At 41.5% G+C, this 27,507-nt stretch overlaps 3 protein-coding genes across 9 annotated transcripts in view; 2 read left to right on the top strand and 1 right to left on the bottom strand.

Annotated features, from left to right (window-relative positions):
- Window positions 1-10,910, top strand: part of MEIOC (meiosis specific with coiled-coil domain) — a 34,862-nt gene extending 23,952 nt beyond the window's left edge. For 4 of the 7 annotated variants that reach the window (XM_072111233.1, XM_072111232.1, XM_072111231.1 and 1 more), the window contains exons 5-8: window positions 1,327-2,974; window positions 4,467-4,601; window positions 7,822-8,005; window positions 8,091-10,910. In XM_072111233.1, coding sequence (XP_071967334.1) covers window positions 1,327-2,974; window positions 4,467-4,601; window positions 7,822-8,005; window positions 8,091-8,239 — 2,116 coding nt within the window. In that variant the 3' untranslated portion in view covers window positions 8,240-10,910. The remainder of the gene's footprint in view (window positions 1-1,326; window positions 2,975-4,466; window positions 4,602-7,821; window positions 8,006-8,090) is intronic. The other 3 variants (XM_072111230.1, XM_072111229.1, XM_072111228.1) reach the window with 1 other exon arrangement.
- A 4,955-nt stretch (window positions 10,911-15,865) lies between these two features.
- CCDC43 (coiled-coil domain containing 43) lies at window positions 15,866-23,587 on the bottom strand. Its single transcript, XM_072111226.1, has 5 exons — window positions 23,308-23,587; window positions 20,380-20,470; window positions 19,140-19,275; window positions 18,289-18,338; window positions 15,866-16,402 (listed from the first exon to the last, which is right to left on the bottom strand). The coding sequence occupies exons 1-5, from the start codon at window positions 23,566-23,568 to the stop codon at window positions 16,215-16,217; spliced, it is 726 nt and encodes a 241-aa protein (XP_071967327.1). The 5' UTR covers window positions 23,569-23,587; the 3' UTR covers window positions 15,866-16,214.
- The window catches only part of DBF4B (DBF4B-CDC7 kinase regulatory subunit), a 24,570-nt gene continuing 20,605 nt past the window's right edge, over window positions 23,543-27,507 (top strand). Inside the window, exons 1-2 of the mRNA XM_072111225.1 lie at window positions 23,543-23,708; window positions 26,537-26,569. Coding sequence (XP_071967326.1) covers window positions 26,542-26,569 — 28 coding nt within the window. The 5' untranslated portion in view covers window positions 23,543-23,708; window positions 26,537-26,541. The remainder of the gene's footprint in view (window positions 23,709-26,536; window positions 26,570-27,507) is intronic.

The raw sequence follows: 27,507 nt of genomic DNA, 5'->3' as shown, positions 1-27,507 counted from the left end.
TGAATGAGGAGGAAAATCCCCATATACTGCCATACTGTAGTATGGCAGTATATAAAAGGATCGATCAGACAACCTAGGGTCAATATGCCCTAGGAAGTCTGAAAAATGGTAAAAAGAAAAATTAAAAGAAAAAGGTTAAAAAATATATATAAAAAGTGTTCAAAAGGTCGTACAGTCCTAAAAATGATACAATTGAAAATATTATCAAATGTCTTAAAAAAAGAGACCACCCACAGCTCTGTACAACAAAGTATAAAAAAATTAGCACCAGTAGATGGCAAAATTAAAAAAAAAAAAAAAAAATTGTACAGGATTTTTTAATTTTTGTATACCTATACAAATTTGTTATCCCCGTGATCGCACCGACCCAAAGAATAAAGTAGACATGTCACTTGGGGCACACACAGGGAAAGTCGTAAAATTCAAGCCCACAAGAAAACTGCACAAATGCGTTTTATCACCATTTTCACTGCATTTGGTTTTTTTTTTTTTCCTCACTTCCCAGTACATGGCATGGAATATTCAATACCATCACTATGAAGTGCAATTTGTTACGCAGAAAACAAGCCATCACAGAGCTCTTTACGTGTAAAAATAAAAAAGCTATAGATTTTTGAAGGTGGAGAGTGAAAAATGGAAATGAAAAAACAGGAAAGGGCCCGGTCCTTAACCGGTTAAAGCTGTCTCACAGGCTGACGGTTATCATTGCAACCGATTGGTCGACCCTATCCACCATCTTGCTCAGGCAGAGGAAAATCATAGTATGGGTCACAGCATTTAACCTGTTAGGACCGTAGCACCTAACATGGTGCCACCATCTTGGATTGGCAATATTTTATCTATATTTCTTAAAATATTATCTTTATTTTTATAAGTGATCAGGCTCCCTAAAGTTTAAAGGGAATCTACCACTTAGTAATTCAGTATCTAAGCCAAACATGCCTGCTGTTTGGGGTTTAGATACTGATGCCGGATCATATCTTCTTGAGGGAGATTTATCAGAAGTGTCTGAGGGCAGAACTGTTCAAGTGCCCATAGCAACCAATCACAGCTCAGCTTTCATTTTTCAACTGAGGGGGCAGCCAGAATGTAATGCTAGAGGCGTGTTGGTATGGTAGGTTTAGATAATGCAAATGGTAGAGTTCCTGAAATAATAGTACAAATAGTGTATAAATGTGGTTTATTTAGGATCTACAGAATTTTGGTAGCTACTTAATCTATTCCTCCCTTTGAAAACGCTTAGTTTTATTGTGCAGATACTATTTGTTACTTTGCTTACATTGTATTATTTACAAGCCATTTAATTTGATTTTGCTTCATTGCTAGGTTTTGCTCTTCGATTTTGAAGCCTCCCTGGCCATATAATATAAATGGGCTATCTGACCATCAAGGCCTATTCCCGTTTGAGGATCTAAATGCTTTGCAACAGAGTTTGTATGGCACAGAGTCTGTTCTTGGTACAGAAGAGGAAAATGTGGAGGATTTATACAAGTTAAATGACTTGGGGCTGGATGAACATTGGTTGTCTCAATGTCAGACTAATATTCCATGCAGTTATAATGTAAATGCTAAAATAAATCCACCAGGGTATTCTCATCCCAATACCTTATCTGAAAAACCCAAAAATGCCTTTCAGAAGAGAGATGCACTGGTTTCACAATTAAACCAGTATAACTTTGTGGAAGATGTTGGCAGGTATGATATGAGCAATCAGAGTAAAAACATGCACAATAAGCGCATTATGACAGGCCTTCAGGATGTTAAAAGTTGTCTTAATTTATCATCTGTATTACCTGCCTTAGCTGCAGATACATACAGCAATATATTTCCTGGAAAGCAGAATTGCCAGACATTTGATGACTTTATTCCAGACCAAACATTTACCATCCCAAAGACGCCTTATCTAGCGATAGACCGCCCTTTTGTGAAAGATTCCACATATGTGCCGGACTATGATCACAAACCAGATTTTGGAATGAAAACCCTATGCAGCAATAGTACGGCTTTCACTGATTTTCTAAACATTACTCCCACGAAGGAACAACAAAATTCTGACTTCATAAAGTCTTCCGGCTTTAAGTCTGCCATGTCCAGCAATAGTGCTGAAAAATTATTATGGACAAATGGTCAGTTGGAAGGCAACTCGCAGAGCAAATATAACAATCAAGTCAGGTCTGATATAAATGTATTAACTTCTCAGAAAAATCCTTCTGTACGCTCCAAGTATTCACATCCCTGTTTTCCAATCCTTCCTGGTGGCAGTGCCCAAAAACTTAAGGGTGAAAATCGTACATTTTCATCTCTAGATAATGGTTACAATGGTGCTGACAAGACATTGGAAGGTTTTTGCAAATCTACAGAACAACATAAGTTTGAGTCCCTGGCTGAGAAAAGGCTAAAGACTTTAAATGGTCTGTATGAAAATGTATCAAACCTATACAGCTCTTTAGACAGAAATCTGAAGAATACCATTCCAGAGAAAAAGCAGAACATGCCATTGAATGTTCAGGATAAGAATTATGAAAGCATGGTCCAAACCTACAAGGAGTTATTTAGCAATGCTATTGGATACAGTAATCTAAGAAATGTAAGTCGTGAAAACAAGTGCTTAAATGGGAGGCAGCTAACCCACCCACAGAATATGTATTCATCTAATGGACCCATGATGGGTGACTTGGGTAGCAACTTCAATGTATTTTCTTCTAGTAACTACAGGTCACCAGTTTCTACTAATTTGGGCTACAGCCCCCATCCAATACTAGACAGCAATGATCTATATTCTTATGAAAATCAGAGCCATGTATGGCCACAGATCAGTGACCTTTCACATGGTGATACCTCCCTTCAAGGCTTAGCAGCTATGTTTGACACACAAAGGTCTGCGAAGCCTAGAAATATACCTGCAAATGAACTTCACCTTCGTCTAGATGAATGTTACGACCAATGTAGAGCTCTTGAAAAGGAAAGAAAAAAGGTACGTGGAAAGCTTTGGAGCCGTAGGTTGAGGAAATTCTTATTTTAAATATTAATCACTGCAAATTGCAGTTGCTTGCAATAGGATATTTAGGGTCTATGCTGTCCCTAATCTGGGGAGAGGTGATGTGGTGTGAATTTGGAGGCATGTTTTTCTGCATGTGCCTTTTGACACATTAAAGGGTCTGCCTTACAATATAGCTAGGCAGGGTTTTCCTTATCCCATCCTGGAGAACATATTTGCATATTTTCATAATCCCCCAGTGGAGTGTCAATGGCTGTAAATCTGCACGCCTGAAAGGGGGCCGTAATTGGCAAAGTCCCATTAGCAAAACTGTCGTCCCCCCCCCCCCCCCCCCCAACTACTGGTTACATTATGCTCTCCAGCTTTATATTTTCTGCACTATAGATATTACAAGGGCATAATTGACACAGATGTGAATTTAGGATATGTTAGTTTTTTGAAGCATAGTATAATATAACATTGAAAACAAAACTCTTGTTACAGGTAGGATTATTTGCATATCTGGCCAGTTCTATCAAAAGTCGCATGCTAGATACGCTCTAAATGTTTTCTTAAGATCCATATCTGTGAACTATGACCGGCAGGGTATTGGAGGGTCCCAGGCTTAAGACCACATGATTTCAGATGGCACCTCTCTATCCACTGTGACCTCTAGTGAAGCACTCTGAATATTAGTAATTACTGAACTTTATAGTTAATCCTTGTTCCCTTGACAACCCCAAATCCATATGTCACAGGGAACAAAAAATTATCTGGCTGGAATTATACTTACTGAATATATTCCTGTCCTGACTTGCTTACAAATTCAACTTAACCCATCCTGTACATAACCTGGGGACTGCCTGTACTTTAGATGCTATTTATACTGTTAAGTGTTTTTCCTTGCATGTTCTATGTGCACATTTTTTTTTTTCATGGGTGTTTTGGTCATCTGCTGATTGCAGCAATATTGAGAATGTTCGTCCACATTTACCATATATACTTGTGTATAAATCGAGGTTTTCAGCACAAAAATGTGCTGAAAAACCCTTAATCGGCTTATACTAAAGGTCTATGGAAAAAAGCTCTGTACTCGCCTCGAAAGGTGAGTACAGAGGTTTTTTAATAGGCTGGGCATAGGGAGTTGCTAGCTATATAATAGTGGGGCCAGCACTGGCTATATACTGGGGGGGGCAGGCACTGGCTATATACTAAGGGGCTATATACTAGGGTACATGGGCTGCTGGCTATATACTAGGTGGCAGGGAGTGGCTATATACTGTGGGGTATGTGCTGGCTGGTTATACACTGGGTGGAGGCTGTGACCCATGCATTTCCCACCTAGGGCTTAGGTTCCTTGGCTTATACTCCAGTATATATAATAGTAGTCAGTTACCCCCGTTTTTTGTCCAACAAATTTTGGCAAAGGTACATGTCTGTTCATGCAGTTACATATAGTGATTTATAACAAAGTAGTTATCTGTTATAGACAGAATCTGTTCTTATGAAACACTATCCTGGCAAGAAAGTTTCCAGCACAAACAGTTCCTCTATCCCAAGGCTGACTGGCAACCCTTCAAGAGTTGACCGATTGGTAGTGGATGAATTACGCGAACAAGCTAGAGTAAGTACTACACACTTTACCTGATGGTCTCTCATGAATAATCTTTGCTCACTGGTAACTTCATGTGTATGTGATGGAAGCTCGTGTTAGGTTGCATAACGTTGACAGAATGTGTGTTAAACTGCCATCAAATCCTACTACAATCCCCATTTACATGCATGAATATATCTTTTTAATTGGAAGAGGTGACAAAACCTCCTGCTAGAGGTCCCAAAAACATAGCCCGAACTATTCCTTTTCTGCTTTCCACTTGAGTACTTTTGTAATGTTTCCATTGGTTTAATGTGTTTTTGCATAAATCATTAACTCAACCTTGTCAGATAGAATTCATGTTGACTATATTAGAAATTGTTGAGGTTGGATTTCGTTCTTTCTGAATGTAGATGGACTAGTTCACTGGGTAAAAGAAAGTAGTTTTTAAAACTTTCTACTGGAGTAAAAATCAATGTCCTTTTTAATAATTGGAGATGAACCAAGTGTTGTGCATTTTCCAGTGCCTTTTATGTTCAGTATTACTTGTAGATTTTCTGCCCTTCATTTCCATGCAGGAAATCTGTAGTATAATAGAGTAGCATTTAAGGACATGCACACAGTAGGGGGCATTTGTCATAAGCTGGTGCATGGGGCACTTCACTGCGCTGAATACATCAGCAGGATTTGACATCCATCAGGATTTATCCAGCAACTCTCTGTGCAAAGCCTGGTGTATAATTGTTCCAAGCTCCAAGCTGTGTAGTTTGGAGGTGGCATGAGAAGGGAAACTTCCACTGCAGATCAGAAGCAAATGAGTGACATGCCAATGCAATTCAGAGGTTGACCAGTACCCCATCTGTTTGTCATCTAGGTCCACTAGTTGTTGAGTGTTTCTACTGCTATCTAGGCCTAGGTCCATTCACCAAATTCTATCTATTTAATGACCCTCTATAGAGCCTTATAACCAGAATGGAATCAGTAGAAGGCTCTTTTGTTCATTCCTTGGAATATTTTGGGGCATAAAGATGCAGATCCCACCATTTAATGTAATGTTGCCCATCTCAAGATGTTCAGTTTCCCAGGTCCAGAACATATTGGTGACTCGTGTATTTCTTCTTGCTGCTTTTTGCACAAAGCTGGGTAGCCTTATGTCTGTGTAGAGGATGTAGCTCTTAGGTGAGACTAAAGCCCCTTCTACACTGGCGTTTTTCATGCGCGAGTTCTGCGCGTGCATTTGACGCGCAGAACTTGCATTGCACTCTGTCCCATTGTATTCAATGGGTCTTTCTTCATTAGCGTTGTTTTGCATGCGCGTGCTTGCGTTCGTTTGCACGCGCGTCAAAATCGCAGCATGCTCTATTTTTGCGAGTCACGCGCGTTTTTCACGCCCCATTCAAGTCTATGGAGATGCATCAAGAACGCATTGCACTCGCAATCATTGCAAGTGCAATGCGAGTGCAATGCGTTTTAAACGTAAGGGTTGCTAGGTGACCAGAATAACAGTATTTCCCCTGCTCGCGAACGATCATTTAATTAAAAAAACACAGTGAAGAACAGTGAAGAATAGAATAAAACCAGTGAACACAGTGAAAACGGTGACCACAGGATCATTTAAGAGAAAAACACAGTGCAGAACACAGTGCAGAATAGATTACAGATGTTCGGCACATCTGCTTACTTGTCGGGAGATACGCGCGGAACGGTGCGGCCAAAATAGCATGTGAAGAACAATATATATGTGTGAAGAACACATTGCAGATGTATTTAAACATCTGCAATTTCTTCTTCACACACATATATATTGTTCTTCACATGCTATTTTGGCCGCACCGTTCCGCGCGTATATCTCCCGACAAGTAAGCAGATGTGCCGAACATCTGTAATCTATTCTGCACTGTGTTTTTCTCTTAAATGATCCTGTGGTCACTGTTCTTCACATCTGCTAACTTGTCGGGAGATAATATACACGGGGAACAGTGAAGAATAGATCGCAGATGTTTGCAACTTATCAGAAGACATTATTTTTCAATTAAATAACACATTTTAATCCCAAACCATGGTCCCTTTGAAAAATGCTTGAGTCTCCCATTGACGCGCGCGGGAAAAATGCGCCGAAAACGCAAAAAACCCGCTAACAACACGCGCGTGAAAAACGCAAAAACGCTAATTACTCCAAGGAAAAATGGAACAAAAACGCAGCCAAAAACGTCAGTTTTTCACGCATTGCACCCTGACGTGAAACGCAACGCTAGTGTGGAAGAGGCCTTACTCTTTTTATTGTAACCCAGTGTCAGCCTTTTAGTGCAACAAAACAAACGGCACAGCTCAAAATCTGCTTTTCAATCCAATACCACATGCTAAGCTGGCAAGATGGAAGGGGATACCGTGCTGTACTACAGGCAAGCCGTATGAAGGTGATCTACCATCAGAACCAAGCATGTATAAACCAGGGACACTTACTCATAGATCCAGGCACCGTGACTGTGGTAATCTTATTGCCTCTTTCCTTCTAAAATAAACTTTTAAAATAACACTAATGAGTCTGTGGGGCTCTGGTGGGTGTTTACAGAGATCCTTATTGCTGCAGCATCACAGACTCTTACAATGGGCAGAAGATGTCTTGCCTAACCCCCCTTTCCCTCCTCCCTCTGTCTGGTGTTATCTTCTTAAATGTGTTATCTCTAACATGTATTATGGTTTCCTTCCTTCTAAAATGAGCCTGCAACCTTCACAGGCTTCTGCTCCCTCAGCATTGACCCCCACCTGATGTAACCCTACTACAACAAAGGAAGTTTCAGCACACAGTGGGAGAGGAAGTGTTCCGTGCACACTTTAACAGCCTGTGAATCTGCAGCATGGAGGGGCTAAGGAAACTGCCCCAGGACCCCTTCTGGGTCATTGGCATAATATTAAAAATTGATTTATGGAAAAAAAAGGAGGCCTTGGATAACTAATATAAGAATATAACCACTGTAACAGTGCCTGGATCTAGGAGTTGGTGCCCAAGGTTTATCTGTGCTTAATTTTGATCATTGCAAGGAGTAGATTCTGGGCTTATGCGTATCGAGTGGTAGTCGTGGCCTATATACATGATGCTGTCTCTTCCAATTGAACAAGAAGAATGGGATTTTACTGGTAACCACGCAAATTCGTATTATTTCAGTGGTTGTTTTCTAAAAGCTTTACTACTTTCTCATTATTTATGTCCTTAGATGTTGCCTCTAATATTGTATTATCTTTGCACAAGGTGGTTACTCTGCTAGGTAAAATGGAACGCTTCCGGAGCTCTCCACTGCATGCAAACATCTCCACTGCACTCGACCGTTGCTTAGAGGCCATTCACATTGTCCAAGCCCAACGTAAAATTGAGATTATTAATACATCAAATCATCAGCAGAAGCATGGGAGACTTCGCCATATTGATGAGAGGGGTAAGCTTGAAACAGCTTTGATTATCAGACATCCATAAAATAAACAGCAGAAAAAAACATTAATTATTTCCTCCTTTCATACTAGATGTCGTCATCCTTGCCTCTTCTATTAGAGAAATGGCTGTAGCAACACGTAAGGCCCGAACAGCGTTGTGGTGTGCCTTGCAGATGACTCTGCCCAAGTCACAAACTGCACAGAATACTGAAGAAGTAGAGCGGGCACTACTTCTGTAAACTATTGGGAAGTATCAATATCCGAACAGAGTATCTTAATGAAGTGAATAACATTACCTGGACTCCTACTGCTTCCCCAGTTATGCCATCTTTGGTATTCTGATTAGATTCTATTCATTTATAGTGTTTTTATCTCTCTATTTGGCATATAGAGTACATTTAGTAATGCTGATTATATACCACCTCAATCCCTGAAGCCTGGCCCAGTGGCAGTAGAAGAGGCAAAATGTTATGGAAAATTGGCAAAGATGGTGGAAAGGGGGTGCATCGGGAATCCAGCTGATCTTTTTAATGTGTTATTTTTGTTTTTTTAAGTTAAATTTGTTTGTCAAGATGGATGAAAGCCATTTGTTCTTCTTTGTTTTTATAAGTAAGGGAGGTTTTTGTTTTTTTTCAATAATTAAGTACATTAGGAATTTACTACTTTGACCGAATGCAGATAACAAAATTCCAGCTCAGGCATGAGTTTTTGTTTTTGGTGCTTTCCAGCCATGAAAATTAGTATAATTTTGCTTTGCCCTAAGGAAAAATAACAGCAGACCAAACAATGACAACCTTATATGAATCTTTAATTCGGTTCCTATTCTGGCAGGTTTTTTCCACCTCCGCTTCAGACAAGCTTCCTTGGCAGATGTTTGCTGCATTCAAATAGTCAAGATACATTATCTATTTCATTTACTGCAGACAATAAGCAGTAAGATCATTTATTTTCCTAGCGTGCGTCTGAAAGCTGAAATGTGGTTTGTTCCACTGTTTTTTTTTTTTTTTTTTGTTCTTTGCATTTTGTTAAAAATGATAATTTTGTATTTGTCATCTGTTCTCTGGACTGAAGTTCAGTTGTCTGTGTACATGGAAGCAAACAGAAATATTGTGGCCCATCATAGAGATGTATTTAAAGGATCAAAGTATTTATTTATTCACATTCTTAAAACAGAGTTGATAAATTTGAGATTTCAACCCATTTTAGATAATACTGAAAAGTAATGCGGATTCAGAAAACCATGCTTATATTTTGCATGCAATAAATAACCCTCTATTATTGCAGTGCATGCAAAATAGCATTTTACCGGTTTTTAAATTAATAATCAGAATTCTGACTAATAACCTTCCTGGGTAAGCAGACATGACGACTTACCTGTTGGCTTATCACAAGCAGGGTTTCTACATTCTGACAATATGCTCTGTAACTGATGGTGGTTTAATGGCCTCCTGCTCCTCTCTTCTGAAGACTAAGCTTACACATGATGGTGTGCAGCACAAAGCCACACTGTATATTGGCCCTTTAAAGGGTGTGACTCAGCCCGAAAATGCTTACCAGGCTAATAGGTTTCTGCCACTACAAAATACTATTGTGAAGGAACCTTTTAAAGCATAACTATCTTTTTTAGATCTGCAAATCATCCTGCAAGTGCATCGGGGGCAGGCCTGATTTGACTTGAGAGCTGCAGGTCACCAGCTATCCTCCGGAATCGCAACCCCTTATCCATCATTAACATTTTGTGCCTCTACTTGTGTCAGGCAATTTATGCAAATTGGCAAACCCTATTAAAAACACAGGTTGATTTGGGTATCTGGTATAACTGTAATGTAGAGATAATTATATAAGTATTTTTTTTTTCTTTTAATATCCCAATTTAAGTGGCCAATTTATTAATTTGAGGGGCATTTTGGACTTGACCGACTCTTTTTAATGCAGTGTTGGCTAAACGACTTGTCCAAAAAAACTTGTTCATTTTATATAGCTTGCTGTTGTCTGAGGGGACTAAGAAGCATCAAAACCACCACCTAATAAATTGTATGAACCTGAGCAACACCAATTGGAAATTGTGGTTCATGAAGTTAGACCATAGTTTACAGTACAACTTTCTAGACATCAGTGGTAAGATCATGGACAGGCTGCCCTGTGCCCTCCTGATTTAGTATAGAGCTTTTGAGTCATCTGAAAACAGATGGCTCCTTTGCAGATTTTATTTCAGAATTTGGAAAGTTTCCATGATTTTATTTTTTTTTTCCTTTGTGAGGGGAAGACTTGTTATTGGAAGGCATTTTGTTAGCAGGGTTGGCTGTACACATTTTCATTGTGCCAGCACAATATATGTTCACTGTGAGCAGAAGATAATGCAACTCCACATGCATAGCTGGATTTCTGAAATGGGGAAAGATTTGTTGGAAGTCTCCTCTTCTAATATAGATGTTACCAGATACAGCTTTAGAGCTAAAACCCTGTATGTCTAACTTGATTTGATCATAGTTTATAAATCTGACTTTTAATTTGCATTATTCAGATAGACCCTGTTTTCTTGGATCATTGGACAAACACGTTATGTTGTAGATGAGCACAGTAGTGGTTATTCCATGTGACTTCATGTTGAATGCTGAAAAAGGAATAAAAATGCAATTGTTACTGCAATGTAGTATGTCTGTCTGACTTATTTTTAGGTTAAAGGAATCCTGCACTCCCTAACATATAAAGGCAGTCCAGGACTTAATGGAAATCTACCATCAAAATCAAGTATGGATAAACCAGTGGCACTCATAGATCCTGGCTTTGTGACTGCTAATCTTTTGACATTTGTTATCCATGGCCTTCTTTCTTCTAAAATCAAATTTTAAAATGATAGTAATGCGCACTCCCTCCCCCTCCTACTGTGTTCAAAACCATCCTCTGCTGATGTGAGATCATATGAGGCAGATGTAAAATCAAAGGTCTCCACAATAAACCTTTAAAGGGGTATTCCGGGAATATGAACGTCTGACACAAAAACCCATAATGCTATAAATAATTGAATACAACAAAACTCAATGTCATTAGTCACAAACTGGAGCTTAAATAGTTTGATTTTATGATTCACAACATTTTGTGGCCTCTCTAAAGTATTTCAGAGTTATCACCAAGATGGCTGCCACTGGAAACTACAAGTCCCATGATCCTTTAGTTTTCAGTAACTCCTCCTCCCTCTTTGCTCTGCTCTCAGTGATGATTTAACAGATTTTCTTGCTCTGTTACCACAGTAATGATGTCTAACTGCCATCACTGCACATTCCCTCACTGAGATGATGTCTCACCACAACACTGGCCATACTGGATGCACTGTAACCAACCCACTACAGCCAAACATAGTGATGATCACATGACCAGGCAGGTGCAGGACATGTGATGTGAACATGTGCCCAGCGGCCATCTTCTGTCCTGTGTCTTCTCCGCGTGGAGGAAATCAATGGACTGATTAAAGGGCCAGTAGCATTTTAATTCTTCATTACAGTGTATGTCATCAGCACTTTACTGCTGAGGGGAGAAAAATTTTAAATAACAACTAATTACATATTAGCTTATATTTTTAAGACCCATTTGTACATGAATTATGCCGATTCCTGTAATACCCCTTTAATATTAAACCTTTGTTCAACTTAACTGCCCATGCAACTTATAGCCTTTTTGCTGCCTTAGGCAAAATTTTAAATGGCACTCTCCTCCTCCCCCAGCAGCCCACCCATGATGTACTGCCATATTCAACCATCTGTACTTGCTTTTTAAAAATTGGTTTGGAACTTGAGCAAACATTGCTGACAATATTACTACTTGAGAACATCCCCACACAGCGTCACCAGATAACTGACGCACAGTGGCTGACACTACCCATGCTGATGCTGTCCCACACACTAGAGTCAGTCAGTGACACCGACGTTGGTCATCTGTAAGGTACTAGATGTCACTATCTGCTTTATCAGGAAGTGAACTTTGTAGAATTTGCCGCCAGATGTTTTTATCTCCGTGCATCACACTGCACCCTTAAAAATACTACAGTCCCTTACAGTACTGTGTGTAATGTTTGCATAGGAGGCTAGGAGTAAGAACCATGCATAGGTTCGAAATGAAAATTAATTGGAAGTGGTTTTATCCCCTTCAGGACGTAGCCTGTTTGTATGTTAAGGTTTAGTACTTTTGCTTAAAAATTTGACCAGTGTGACTTCCTGTGGTAACTTCTCAACACTAACATATCCTTGTGATTTTGACAGAGTTTTTTTTCGTGAGACATTGTAGTTTATATTAGTAGAATAAATTCACTGATTAGTTACTTTGTTACTAATTTTAGAGAACTTTGAACAAAAAATTACAATTATCAAAGTTTCAGATGTTCTACTTTTTAGACAAAAAGTCATGCCACAAATTTTTTTTGTAGAAACCTTTTACTATTTGTCTTCATTATATTGCCATACCAGTAGAAACCCCTAAGATCTGACCCCATTTTGGAAACTACAGCCCTACATGAATTAATCCCAGGGGTATAGTTAGTATTTTAACCCCACAGGTGGGCCCCAAATAAAATGCATAATAGTGCATAGTAAAAAATATCCATTATGTCATATTGTGCCAGGAGGCACAAACACGTCACAGGAGACAAACCCCCAAAAATCATGATGTGTTCACCATTGTAAGGCAATACCCCTGATGGGACAATAATCTACAGGCTAGGCACACAGCAGGGAAGGTGCGGCATGATGTATAAGCTGTGCATAGAACATCAGGGTAAAATCTACATCTAAAGATCCAGGGATGTGTAATAAAAACGGAAGCATCTTTCATACATAGTCCTGGTTTTTCTGGGCATGTTTCACAATGGTAAATGGTGTCCTTCCTGCTGGCACTCCCCGCTTCCTGGTCTCCAAAAAAAAACATCCTGAAATTCCAGAAAAGTTCCCCTCTGGCCTGCATATCAATATAACATGCAAGAATTATACAATGCCATCTGCATGATGTCCACGGCCACCTTCTTGTACCACACCCTCAACTTCCGCATGGCTGAAGCACCTGGTCTGACAAGTTCACTCCTCCCATGTACTTATTATAATCCAGTATGCAGTCAGGTTTGGGGGGTTTCTATACTGGTACCTCATACTCGGACAGGGGAGCTGGTGTGCCCATGTATTGCATACACAATACAGAGTCGCTTCTGTGACTTAGGGAGACCTCTCTGATTCCGCAGTTTTTTTGGAAGCCAGGCACTCGAACAGGGTAGCGCTGGTGTAGAAATTGCCCAGGTAGAGGTGTTAGCCCTTGTCCAGCAATGGGTGCAACAAATCCCACACTATCTTCCCTGTACCACCCAAAAGGGGGATGTTCTGGGGGTGCTATAGTGGAGTCCTTTCCTTCATATACCCTGATGTACTTTCTCACAGCTTATAGATCTTCACGTCATACCTTGCCCTCTTATTGGGCAGGTACTGGCAGAATTGAAGTCTCCCTTTAATATGTACCAGGGACTCGTCTATGGCCACGTTTCCCTGGGGTATATGCCTGTGCAAACTTGACACTAAAATGATCTAATATGGGCCTGCTCCGAAACAAACAATCATAACTGGGGTCATCTCTGGGTGGGCATTGTGTGTTGTCAGTGTAATGCAAAAACTTGTGGATGGCTTCAAAGTGCATCCTGCTCATCACCATGCGGCACATCGGGGTGTGGTACAGGATGTCTGTGCTCTAGTAGTCCCTGATTAATGGCTTCTTTACTAGCCCCATAAGAAGTATTATGCCCCAATACTTCTCCATCTCTTCTGAAGTGACAGGGGTCCACCTGTAGGGTTGTGCATAAAATGAAGTGGGGTTTTAGGCAAAATGCTCTGCAACATAGAGATTTAATTCCAGGTTGGCCCAAAAAGTCTGCGACCTGAGGGGTAGAATTATCTGGGGCTACCTATGTGGGGTCAATGGAAGCCCCAGACACTTCTCCCCTAGAAGTCCCAGGAACTTCTCCAGCATTAACCCTACAGAGACCTCTTGGTGAGTTCTTTTGGATCTCTGGAAGATGAGGAAGAGGAGAGGTAAAAGGGGACATCATCCCCACTAGCTGACTCTGTGTCAGAGACCAGTATGTTGTATGCCTCCAACACTGTGTACGTCTTCTGAGACATTGTACACATAAAAATAAGAAAATGTGCACTAGAAGTATTAGGTAATGTGCACCAAACTACAGGTACACCTACGGGCGCACTGGGAGAAAAAAACTAAACCCTATGTGCACCATGCAAATGCACCTAGCTTGCCCCAAGATGCTCCAACCACTACCACTAAAGATACTGTGCAGCGCTATTCACACAGAAAAGTCTGCCCAGTGCAGAACAACGCTAACACAGCGCATTAAAAAGTATACAGGGCGCAGGAGGGAACAGATAGGGATCAGACAGTGTAATTTTTGTGTAACAGTAACGTTAAGCTCCTCTCTCCAGCGATCCCAAACCAAAATGGTGCCGCTGGATGTAGTAGATAGGAAATAAAACCTTGGTTTTCAGCCCCAAAATGCTCCAATTAGCCAACGCTCAATTTGGCGTTTATATATATTTTTTTCCTTTGTTCACTGTACAGGTTTAGTAATTTTCAATTTTTTTACAGGTTGTTACAGACGTGGCAAAATATTATATGTACCGTTTGTGTGGTGATTTTCACTTTTTGTGTGTAGGGGTTTGGTCATTTTAGGGGACTTTTTTATTTTTTGTAGAATAAAATTTTTACTGTCCCGCTCACTCTGGAACTTGAACAAGCGATCATCTGCTCACTTGTTCAAAGTAATAGACTGCCATACTGATGTAAGAGGCACAGGCAGACATGCACACTGACGGAGACAGAATCTGTCATTGTGCTGCTGAGGGTAAGCTCTGGGATCCATAAATCAACATTGCCTATTATCTTTGTTACCTGTATGCAGCAGTGTATTTGCTATACCCCTCAGGTTGGAGATCGGAGTGCTGCAATGGCTGCTTCCTCTGCCTGTGCTTACAAGCCCTGGAGTCTGTAGTATAAACAAATCTACGGACTCTTGCTAGGGGCCGCTGCTCCCTGCTCACAGAGAAGGAAGTCATAGGACATAGCTCTCTCTGTGCATGTACTAGAGCTGGATGCGTTCAAGACTGTAGATACAGATGTTCCCTATCAGTCGCTACATCAGAGTCTGTGATTTTACAGAACTTTCTCTGTCTCTCTGCACCTCATGCTGCTCGCTTCCCCCATCTTGTCATCGTCAATATCAGCTCTGTGCAGATAGCCTGTGCTGTGTGAGCACTAAGGTTTATCATTTCCTCCACTTATTACATGTTCCCTGCTCCTCCATGTCATGAAAGTTGCCAGGCTGTCACCATATACATCCTTTGTTTGACTTTTGTCAAACCCTTTCATAACAGAAAATGCCAGAACTTTGGAAAGAAAAGTGGTGAGCTGCACAAAGTAGGCATCGCTCTGTTTGTTTTAAAAGGGGGAATCTCATACAATTTGGTAAAATCATAACTTTCCATTTACACTTTAAAGGGAAAGGTCACGAGGATTTAGGTCAATTCAGTAAATAAAAGTACAAACAAATATAGATATAACATGATAACTACACCTATTACACATCAAAAATGGTGTGTTCCCGCAAGATTTGGGAACTGTTTTTTTTTTGTTTTTTTTATACACAAGCCCTATATTCCAGAACTGATAAAATATAATCAAAATCCACATCGCAAAAGCTGATGAATATTTTGCCACAGAATTTGATTTTCTGTCTGAAAATCCACATCCATTTTTGTCTTGTGAAAACGCATTCTATTGTACACCCATGATTTTATCAGCTAAATAACCGCTCCATCCATGTATACAATTTAGTATGCCGGGCAGCATTTTATTTCATTTACAAATGTATAAATATCTTCAGTGCAAAGGAGTGAAATCCGCCATTAAACATGTCTACCCTACACCTCTCCTGCAAGATGCGCCAAATGGTCTTGGCAGGAGACGGGAGAGCGATAGTTCATTTTCAGCAATGTTATGTTGTTATTTGGCGGTTTAATGCAGCATTGACTCTCAGTTATGTTGATTACACAAATTATTCTCAGCTGGAAGTTAGAACCACAAGTAATTCCACTGGAAGGACCTTGATATGTTATAGATGTCCAATATAGCTTTTGCACCCAGCCCTTAGTAAAAGTCTGTGACACCAGGGATTTATCGCTTGCGCTCTCCCTTTTGTGTGCGTTTCTTCTCCTTTTCTTTACGCTCCTGCTTGGCTTGCTTGTCTTTATCCCGTTGCTGCTTGTCCTGTTCTTTCTTCTTTTGAGATGCCTCCCGCATTGCATCACGTTCGTGTTTCCTGGCATTCACAAGGTCTTCCATATTGGTGTTCTTGAAAAGAGCTTCAAATTATAGTTAAAGATCCTCAACAGTTATCAAAAAACATAAAATGCGCTACATAGGTAACCTGTGAAGCTAATTATTTTTAATTGCAGAAATTAGTAGTGCAGATAATAGTAAACTTTGTAATATACTTCATTTAACCATCCCACACTAAATATGTTTGAGAACTGCTATAATACAGCAGTACAACAGCAGCAAATTTGTGTTTTTCCAGCTCAGCCGTGCCTCCAGCTTCTTGCTAGAGACGCTGAGGGAGGGGGGAATGATGGAGTTGATAGAGATGCTGACTCATAAGAGAAATTATGTCCCTCATATTGCCTCCTTCAGAAATTTTCTTCAGCAGTCACACAGCCAGTGGGGCACATTTATCATACACTGGCGCCAAGTGCGCCAGTGTAGAATGTTGCTGTCTGATTTATCAGGTGGTTCCGGCTGTGCTGCGCCGGTGTGGAAGTTCTATGCCGGGCTGAACCTTGCATACAATTGTGCCATAACCTGTGCCCGTTCAGTCCACTTCGCCAACAACCATGCCCACTTGTCATGGAGGCTGAGTAGCGGAGGAAACTGCCAATTCTTGGCCATGTGCCAATGCCTATTTCTAGGATTGCACGCCCCAGTGTCTCATTTCTGAGGCAGGAATGAGGTAGCAGAGCAGTTAGTTCACCTGAAGAGAAAGCATTGCCCCTGGTCAGTCAGGAAGCTGGAGGCACAGTTATAGAAAATGAAGAAAATTTTACAAATGGACTGTGAAACTTTTATAGGCACAAAATAAAGGAATAATAAGTGAATAGTTGTACTGCTGTACAATAGCTTCTCTGCCTTTCTATGCTCCTTCTATTGCCTGTAGTGAGGAGTGTATCTGAAGAGAGATGAGAAAGAAAGAAAGAAAAATTAACTCTTTAGAACCTTGAGCATATTTCACTTATCGATTCAGCTCTCTGAAGAGATTTGACTATCCAGGGACAGTCTAAAGAGTTGTGTCAAACATTTTACTACATTCCTTTATCTCTCAGCTGTCAGAGGATACAGGGCAGAAAGCGGAGTTATACAAACTGCTTAAATAAGGAAGAAAGGCAGAGGAAAAAGAAGGGCACAGGAATAGATTTCTATAGTAAAATATATTACAAAGTTTACTATTGTCTGCCATATTGATTTATGCAATTTGTCAAAAGTTTAGAAGATTTGCAGGCTCAGCTAGGCGAGTGATCACACTGGCTATATAACAATTTATAGGTGACCTTTCCTTGCTGCCTAGTCACCTCCCACCATGCTAATGTGACAGATGTGGTGTATATCCTGCAGACTGCTAGAGCTGTTACCCAAGTAGTACAGTAAAACCTCTCATAAAGATCACCCCCTTATACAGACCAGAATTTTAATTTTAGGTTCCTCCTTTAATATACTGTCTCCTTTAACCCACCCAGCTCCTCTAGAATGTGTTATCTCAAAGATGTTTTGCTGTACAACCATTTACCCCGGCATTGCTTTATACCTTTATAGTGGATCTCTCACCTGATGAATTATTACCATACTGCTAAGACAAACTATATCTAATGCATGTGGTCACCGGAAGATTAGTTATTTTAAAGCTCTATCCACCTAACATCTGGAGCCTATACTGGAGGTATACAAGGCTATGGTGCATGCTACATATAGCTATACAGTGAAGTATATATTTGCTGAAATAAGTAGATAAAACCTACAACACCTATTTTTTTCTTTGAATACAGTAGACCAATAAATACTGGTGTGACAGAAACCTGGACGAGCTTCTTGGCTTTTTGTTACTGGTTCATGTAACAACCATGACATCTGTACTCTCATCTGTCTACAACAGGAGATACACATGCACACACACTGTAATCTCTAGATAGATTCAGGATACATTTATCATTGCCCTGTGCAGAGCTTGCAGTGTCCTCTTCTTCATCTGCAGTATCATTAATTAAGGAAATAACATGTAATTAAATATTCATAAACCTACAATACTCATGCATGTTCCCCTTTCTCCTATCAACAAATCGACAGAATATACATCCCTTGCCATAGTGATAGGTCAAAGAACAGCAAAAATAAAAGCTTTCTTTTTGTTTTAGGCTACATTCACACCGCCATATGGGACACGTGTATACGGCCGATATACGTCCCCCAAAGACGGCAATGTTCGCACGTGCAGCACCATACTGCTCCGAACCCCATAGGAAGATAGAACATGTCCTATCTTTCTCCAGAATACGGCACCGTGCGCCATATATTCCTATGGAGAAGGGCAGGGGTGAGCGGCGCCGATGTATGCCCGCCGTACTACTGTACAGCGGGCATACATCGTGTGGATGTAGCCTTCCACAGAGTGCACAACAACCCTCACCCTAATAAGGTGATAAAACATTTTACTGTAGCATTTTTTTTTAGTATTTTTGTCTATTTTCATTGGAACTTGACGTATTGGCCTCAATTGCCGGCGACGAACCATCTATTGTGATTCACTTCAAGGCCAATCTGAGTCTCTCTAAGACCTATGGTGATCAATGGGCCGAGAGGCGGATGGGTTTTGGCTAGTTTATATGTGCATGGCAGGGACTGTAATAAACCAATAGCATCTTCCCGCCAGCTTCTACTCATAGGGAATGGCCTGTAGTCATGACAGTCACCTGACGCACCTCACGTCATATAGTCCATTTATGCTACTACATAGACCCTACGTAGACCCTCCAGTGCGGTGAATGTAAAGGATATTCTTCATCATCTGTGACATTGGCATATTGTGCCAGGAGGGCTGCCTTTCTCCGCTGCTCTTCTTCAGACACTTCTTTAGGCTTAACCACAATTTGTGCCTGTTTTCCTATCATACTGGTTAGAGCTTCCACCTCATCTAAAAGAGAAAACAAAAAAAAAGCTGGGTGTTAACGATAATAATTCCTTTATTTATATACCACACACAGATTACGCAGCGCTGCACAGAGCTTGCCAAATTGGTCCCTGTCCCTATGGGGCTCACAATCTAATCAACCTTCCAGTATGTTTTGGTGTGTGGGAGGAAACCTATGCAAACAGAGAGAGAACATACAAACTCTTTGCAGATGTTGACCTGAGACTTGAACCCAGGTTCCCAGCGTTGCAAGGCTGTAATGCTAACCACTAAGCCACGTGCTGCCCCTATATCCTCCTTATTGAAGAACACAATGTTCTGATGTCCAAATGTGTTGTCTTGTTCTAATAAAATTCTCAGGAGACACCTAATCACATCACTATCGCAGAGATGGAGCTACTGCGCACACCCAGCTTTACCGGATTCTTCTACAATCCCTGATTAATGTGACAACGGCTTCAGAAGGATGCGGTGTCAGTAAAGGAACACGGAAACATCACAATTTACAAACATCTTCAGGTGTTGTGTCCCAACTTACACAACACTATTCACCATTAACCCTATAAAATGGGTGGTAGCTTTTACCTGCTGTATCCCATGTGTGTTAATCTAACACATTAATTCGTATAACTAAACAATTAGAAAGTACCCAAAAAGACCACAGGTCTGACCAATGGGACCCTCTCCTGTTATAGCTATAGACATACAGATGGTGGCGCCATTCCACTCTGCTGTATAAATGAAATGATGCTTTATTTAGATGAAGTAAGAAGTTTTGGGTATCATACAACTACCTAGGAGGCCATACTGCCCTGTCTCTTAATTTGAAAATATCAGCAGGCATTAGATTTGGAAATAAGGACTGGTACCACTCAGGAGAACAATCCATATGGGATGGAGCACAGGTAACACTAGCCCTCTGTAAGCCATTAGTAATATTCATCCCCCATCTATGGATTGAGGGATAAATGTATAGTTACAGAGGGGCTTGTTTATTGACCCATCACAATCAGCGGTACTGTCCAGAAATATTAATTACATAATAGATAATAGAAGTGTAATAGAAGTGATTCCCCGGAGGAAACCGTGTCATGTATGGAAAATTACCTTCTGCTTTAGCCTGGCTTCTACTTGTCTTCTCCGCTTCACACCACTTGGTGACAATCTCTATACAGACTTCTTCTATGGAGTCTTCCTCCTGGTGAATGAGAAAACAGTAATGTATAAGCTATGCAGATGGGCACCACATCTAAGGGGGAGACCAGACACTGCAACCAAGCACACACAATGACAATCCATGCCTATACACAGTGCCTAGGTGCCACACTGGCAGAATGGGGATCAGGAAATTAACCCTATCCTATGCATTAGGAATATTGCATCTAAGATCTATTCAACTCAATACAGCTGAGCTGCAATACTGCTTCCAACCATGATCAGGGGTGACAGGTTTTGGAAGAGAGCAGTCATGTTTTTTTTTTAACTTCCAGACAACCCCGTGATGCCAGTGAAGGGAATCTAATCCTTCATGTTCAGATTTGTGCTGGGTTAAGGATTAAACATTAAACACTGCACATGTGATGGTTACTCAGGTTTAGCCTTAGGCAGTCTCAGTAATGGGGGTTGGGGAATTCTTTAAAACTAGGAAAAGTTGGAACAACAATCCTGACATTTTCAAGGGAGTGTCCCAGTTTTCCACCCATATAACAGACATGGGATATTGAAAGACACAAAGGGGCGCATTTATTAAGGGCTTTGCGCCACACTTTTTTCGGACTGTGCCCTTTCTTCAATGTTATAACTGCTCGCACAGGTATCTAAGTAGTGGGTTCGCTGCGATTGTGTCACGTGCAACCCTTTTTTTGACGCAGCTGCACTGGCTTCCATTTGACAAAATTTAAGTGGCTTGGTGTGCCGTCGGATGATCGGACTGAGTGCAGGATTTAACTTTCAAATTGTGTCGCAAGCCTTAGCACTTACTCCGGCGGACCTAAACGGGGAAGCAACACATTCATAAATTCGGACACACAATCTTTTGCCGCATGGTGCATTATAGTTGGACAATGCACTGTGAACTCCAGTGACTGGGTAACTTTATTTCCATGGAATACTCACAACTAACACTAATCTAAGCAATGGAAACATGGAAGACATGTATAGGAGGAATCTGAATGTAATCCAAGAGTAACTAACTTCACCTTTCATTAAGTTTCGATAAATCTGCCACAAACACAAGGAGAACACCTTTCATCACCTCCAACGCTTTGCATCCTTAAATAGACGCCATTCCCCTGATTCTGGCATAGTTAAAATTTCCAGTCTAGCCTCCACCCTTCCCAAGCAGTCAATGTCATTATTTTTGGATCTCTACTGTCAGGTGGCTGGTGCCTGACTGTCTGCTCAATTCCAGGATTACTTGTCAGACAGAAGAGCCTACTAAAACTACCATGAAACCATCTTAAAGGACTTGTATACACTATTTAAATGATCAACAGGATAAACATGGGATATGGGATAACAAGTTGATCAGTGAGGGGTCTGACTGCTGGGACCCACAAGATCATGAGAACTGGACCACCAGCAATCCAGACAATTTCAGTTCCCAGCAGGTTGTGAAAGCTTCCTGCCATTCCAATCAATTGTATGGTAATGTCAGCCATTGCTGAGCACAGCACTCAGCTATCTCCAGCACTTCCACTCACTGGGGGACATTTATCATACGCCGGCGAACATACCTCGCGCAAAACTCTGCAGCACCCTGCAAACTTTCACACATGAAAGATTGCTGGATGTAGGGAGTATGCAGGCGTGGGGCAGAAATATCCCACCTTGGCCCACTCCGCCCTGGGCTGGACCCTCCTTCACACCCCCTTGGTGAGGAGGGGGAAACGATTGTAATTACTAGTCATGTAATAATTGCTAATATATCAGGGCTTGCACCCGAGAAAACTGGAGTCCTGATAAACGTCCCTGCTGTCTCTGTGAGTGAGACAACAATATGATCTGCAATTTCCAACTCTTACATACAATTGAATACAGCACCAGGACACAAACTACTGATTGTTGGGGGACCCGTTCTAGTGATTGGTCTAAAGGAGAAGGAGGCCCTTGCTGATCAAATTGATATCCAAATCTGTGGATAAATATTTGTTACAACATCTTAAAAGGAAATCTACCATCAAAATATAGATCCATGCCCCATGACTGTGGTAATCCTCTTATACATGTTATCCATGGCCTTCTTCCTTCTAAAATCTTATTATTAACTATTATGATTACTGCTACTGAGACTGAAAGGCTCTGGTGCTTGTTTCCAAAGGCCCTCGGAGCTGTAGCTTCACAGGCAGTTACAAAGGGCAGAGCAGGTCTCCCCTGCTGCCTGTAGATCACACAGGCAGTAGGAGGGAAAGACATGATCTGCTCATTGTAACAGTCTGTGAATCAGCAGGCTCATTGTCATCATTTAAAAAGTTGATTTTAGAAGGAAGGAGGCCATGGATAACAAATATAATCAAAATTACCAGAGTCACAGTTCCTGGAGATATGAGTAAGTTTTCCCGTTTTATCATGATGGATTTTGATGGTAGATTTTATTTAAAGAGGATTTTCATGAATTCTAAAAAAACTGTTGGGGGCCTGCTGGTACCAGAGGAAGGGGACCACGGATTGGGTTCCATGCCCCCTCCGCATCTCCAGACAAATGCGGGGGCCGAACAACAGAAGTGCCAACCTCAAGCAGAAGCAGGGGAATGACACTATTTTATGGTTCTGTTTTTTCCACCTTTGTCCCCAAGGATTTTTCCAGAGAACCCCTTAAATCTACTGTCAGATGGGTAGTCCTGGACTGGGACAGACACCGCCCATATGACTGGGATTGGTGAAAGAGATGAGGTATACAGTGCTGGTACTTGTAGTCCTGGAAGGACAGGAGCAGTAAACCTGTACATGATGGTGGCAGGCAGAGGGCTCCTAATAAGGTGACCAGTGTGAGACTCCACGGGTAGCGAAGCCTCACATCTGGACCCCGGGGCTCACCAGGAAAGCGGACAGGATTCCACGGAGCGCCTCGTCCCTCTCCTCGGGGTTCTCCTCCTCCCGCAGCACCCCTGTGATGTAAGCCGGGTACACTTCAGGATCCATCCCCAGCGCTTCCAGCCTCTCGTCCAACCATGCCCCAAAATCACCGGCTGCCACCTGCTCGCTGGGCGCCGCCATCTTCCAGCCAGGCTGGGGTCCTACCCGAGGAGGAGGGGCTATTCGGCGCACACCCGGCTGAACGCTAACTTCACTACGCATGCGCGCTCTTTCGTTCCGCTTTGCGCATTACTTTGGTCTAATCGGCTTCCCGTCAGTGTTATGCTCAGGCGGGAGTGACGGAGTTTAAAATTCTCTATTCTAGAAGAAGATTGATGCTGTGGAGACGGCGGAGACGCTGGGTGAGTGGCGGCTGTAGGGAGCTGTAGCTGTGGTGGAGAAGGCACTACTACCCCTACCATGTGTGACTAGGGCGAGTCTGCTGGGACTTGTAGTTCTGTAGACTATGACCGTCCATGACCCTTTACACTGTAACCCATGCACCCCGGCTTGAAAATAATTGTTCCCCATTTTATTTAATATTCACGTGTTTTAAACAGGTCATTTTTTTTCTGTGAGGAATAAATGAAAATGTCATTTTGACCAATTTTATTTCTACATTTGGAGTTTTACACGGTTCCCCCTAAATAAAATATTATTCCTCTATAGGTCCGTAACACTATGACTTCTGTAGGGTTTTTTTGCTCCCTGTGATCACTTTTTTTTGAAGAAATAATTTGTTTTTGTGGCATCTTCTGAGAGACAGGAAAAAGGTCTATTTTTCATTTTTTTTAATTCTATTTTTTCTTGTATTTCTACAGTATCTGAAATTTAAAAAAAAAGATTTTATTGGTGTTCATAGTGTTGGATAAACGGCCAGAGACGACCCCTGTAATGTGTGATGTTTGTTTTGTTTTTTACACTGTATAAACACTTTTATCAATATTTTGAATATTTTCATTCCTCCCTGAGAGAATATACTGCAGTATGAAGGGTGACAGAACCAAAATCCTTGAACTGGCACTGAGTTTCCATAACAACACACCATCTGAGGCCGTATTCACACGATCGTAGGAGGACAGATCGTAGCTTCCGGTCGTACATACGGCCCCCCTTAGGCGGGCGATGGGCACTTGGAGCGATGTGTTGCGGCACCGCTCCATGCACTGGGGAAAAAGATAGGACAAGTCCTGTCTTTTCTCGCTGCCGTGCACCATGCATCGCTATGGAGAGGGAAGGGGTCACCATTCCTCCTCTCCATCGCGGTGAACATATTCCCTGTTCAGCCCATCGCAACAGACCTGTATGTTGGTTTGATCCCACACATTACACAGCATGGGAATCCTTGCATCATATTTCTGTATGGCAGCCAAGCTGTAGTGCTAGTACTGTAAGAACTGTTGCAGTGTAAGGCACCGCTGGTTGGCCAGCAGACAGGTAGTCCTTGCATCATATTTCTGTATGTGTGAAGTGACCAACCTACCAAACACATTTGTGTGCAACCAGTCTTGGAGGAGGGGACATTATGACCACAACATCTTTGGGGTTTAACACTGAGTCATCTTTGATTGGCTTTTTGCAGTCCCCTACTGTTCATGGTGCCACAAGCACATCTTCAGGGCAGACTGGCATGTCCAAACCTGATTAACTCTATATAAAGATTTGGGCCCATAAACCCCACCAAGCTGCTATCCAAAACAATGTCAGGGTCATGGTGATAGCCCCCTCTCTCTGTATTTCTCAGAATATAAACAAAAGTTTTATCACTGTAATCAACTGACCTGTGAGGAGTCGCACATATGGAGTAGAGTTATAATGGGTGTCCCTTCCTGACTTTACTGATTTCTCATAGGCCAGGTACCATCATCACAAGTTAAGGGTGACCTTTGCTGATGATGGCCTTAGGGGAGCTGTGATAGAATAGTCTGACTCCAGAAATGTAATAAATGTTTTATTCCTGATCTAAGACCAGGGGTGAGCAACATTTATTTGTTCAAGGGCGTCATTGTCATACTGATCAACTTTAAGGGGCTGTATCAGTAACCAGCACCCTAAATTCACCAACAACCACAGAACAGCACAAAATACCACTCCAGAAGTACTAAATACAGTACGCAGTACAGCAATAAATACCAACCCAGAAACCAAATACTGCATTAAGAGCTGATAATAATTATACTGGAGCCCCACCAGAGCAAAAAAAAATCCTCTTCTTTCTTGGCTCCTTTTCTGCTCAGTGCACCTCACTGTAGCTTCTCTCCTCCATGTTCTGCTCTGCGCTGGTTGTATGCACAAGCAACAGGAGCTGGGCGCAGGAGAGGACCTGGGAGCAGTATAGTACAGCTGACAAGTACACACCACTCCAGGGTCCTCTTCTGATCTATGTCCTTACCCGGATTCCTGGACTAATGAACCTTTTCATCAGTTATGAAAGTGCTGTTTGGACTCGGACTGTGAGCAAATCATGATTTTATTAATATATTGCCCACTGTACCATACCAGGGTCTATCTTACCTCATATGTATTCCCGGCATCACTTCTATCTATCTCCAGCGTGCTGCAGTTTGAAAGGAGCCTTAATCAGTATATACCTGATGTTTTTCATATATTTGTGCACATATGTCACTGTAACGTTAGCTGATAAAAGGCACCTCCCACTGGTTCTGGTCTCTCTGGATGCTGCACATATATACAGCAGCATACGGTGCAGAACCGTATACAACATGTGTTTTGTACATTCCCATAGACTTTTATAGGGCGTATGGAATGGAAATAATGGAGAAAATAGGACATGCTCTGTATTTCGTTTCGTCCTGCTCATGGTATGATGGACAATATAGCCATGTAAATGGATGGCCTTATTGCCCATTGTAATGAAATGTGGCCGTATGCTACCCGTATGAAAATGGTACGGTGCAGGTAGCATACGGCCATTTACAAAAGAGTGTCATTGTAGCTCGCATTTGTATCTACCAACCTGCCTGAATATGCCACTTCTGGCTGCCCTAAGGAAATGTACTAAAAGACTACCAGGGTGTTTGTGGATTGTGGTAAAGAAGCCAGGATTTCCCTTTTCTTGTCCCTTTGCATGTTACTCATTTGGTTGCTCATGTGCTTTGTACAAAAGTGGCTCACGTATAGGACAGGTAGAGCGCTACCAGTGAGTATAACTGGATTTTCTCTCTTGCAGGTGTAATGGCAGCGCCAAGACCTTTGCCATCTGGTATGTACACTGATTTGTGTATAGATAATTTTACCTATTATCGCAATTTACAGATCTTTACAATTTATGGATTGTTACCGTTTACACTGTACTTTTTTTCTCTTCGCTGTATCAGAAAAATTCTTTATATCCACAGCAAAAATTGTAAGAAAATCTGTGGTAGATCTTTATGTATTACAAGTGTATTCACTGTAGGTTTAAGAACACATTGCACCCTGCACTTGAATGGATCACAATAGATCTGCAACCAAAAAATGAACATGTGGAGACCTATAACATCCACTGCATTATGCAGCTGTAGTTTGGTGGCTCAAATCTATTAGTACGACTCTAACAACTTCTCTAGATTAGGCACATGGGCGTTTCTGCACTGGGATGTAGTTTACTGCATTGGATTGCACACATTTCATCCGGCCAGTAAGTGCGACAGAGAAGCAGTATGTTTTTACAGACTTTCTGCTGCTTTCAACATTTGCATTGCACTAACCCACAGTTATAATTGACATGCTGTGGGTTTAAAGCCATTTGCACTGCAAATGTATTTACTTATCCACTTTCATATTTCCCAGCAACTATATACGTTGGTTTGGTAGGCTCCGAAATGCAATCATTTAAAACTAGCAGGGATCTAGGAGCATCACCTGGAGCACGCACAGTGCTGCAGTCAGCTACAAGGGAAGAAATTTGCTCCTCCAGCACACAAAAAAAATATGGTTAAGAAATCTTGGTTCCATTATTTAATCCATACTGGTACAAAGATAAAATCCAAACGGTGTAAAATGTAGGCAAACCTACGCGTTTCAGACCTTTACATGTGGCCCATGATCTGCAGTCTATGGACGCTCGATCGCTGTGGTACTGGCAAATATATAATATTTATTTATTTATTTTCTTGGCTCTCCTTTCTCTTTTAACCTGTGAGAGAGGACGACATACAG

This window comes from Engystomops pustulosus, chromosome 6 (assembly GCF_040894005.1).
Source record: "Engystomops pustulosus chromosome 6, aEngPut4.maternal, whole genome shotgun sequence".
NCBI classification, from domain to species: Eukaryota; Metazoa; Chordata; class Amphibia; order Anura; family Leptodactylidae; genus Engystomops; species Engystomops pustulosus.
The sequence above is the reverse complement of the archived record's forward strand: the minus strand, read 5'-3'. Positions and strand labels throughout refer to the sequence as shown.

Bases quoted from the DNA above. Each gene is read 5' to 3' on its own strand.
- CCDC43 (XM_072111226.1), bottom strand. From the start codon at position 23,568: ATGCGTAGTGAAGTTAGCGTTCAGCCGGGTGTGCGCCGAATAGCCCCT. The intron at 18,339-19,139 runs ATATCCTTTACA...AATTAATGATAC, and splicing joins AATGTCACAGATGATGAAGA to TGCAGATGAAGAAGAGGACA. The intron at 16,403-18,288 runs GTATCCTGAATC...TATAATTTGAAG, and splicing joins TGCACAGGGCAATGATAAAT to CTCTTTTCAAGAACACCAAT.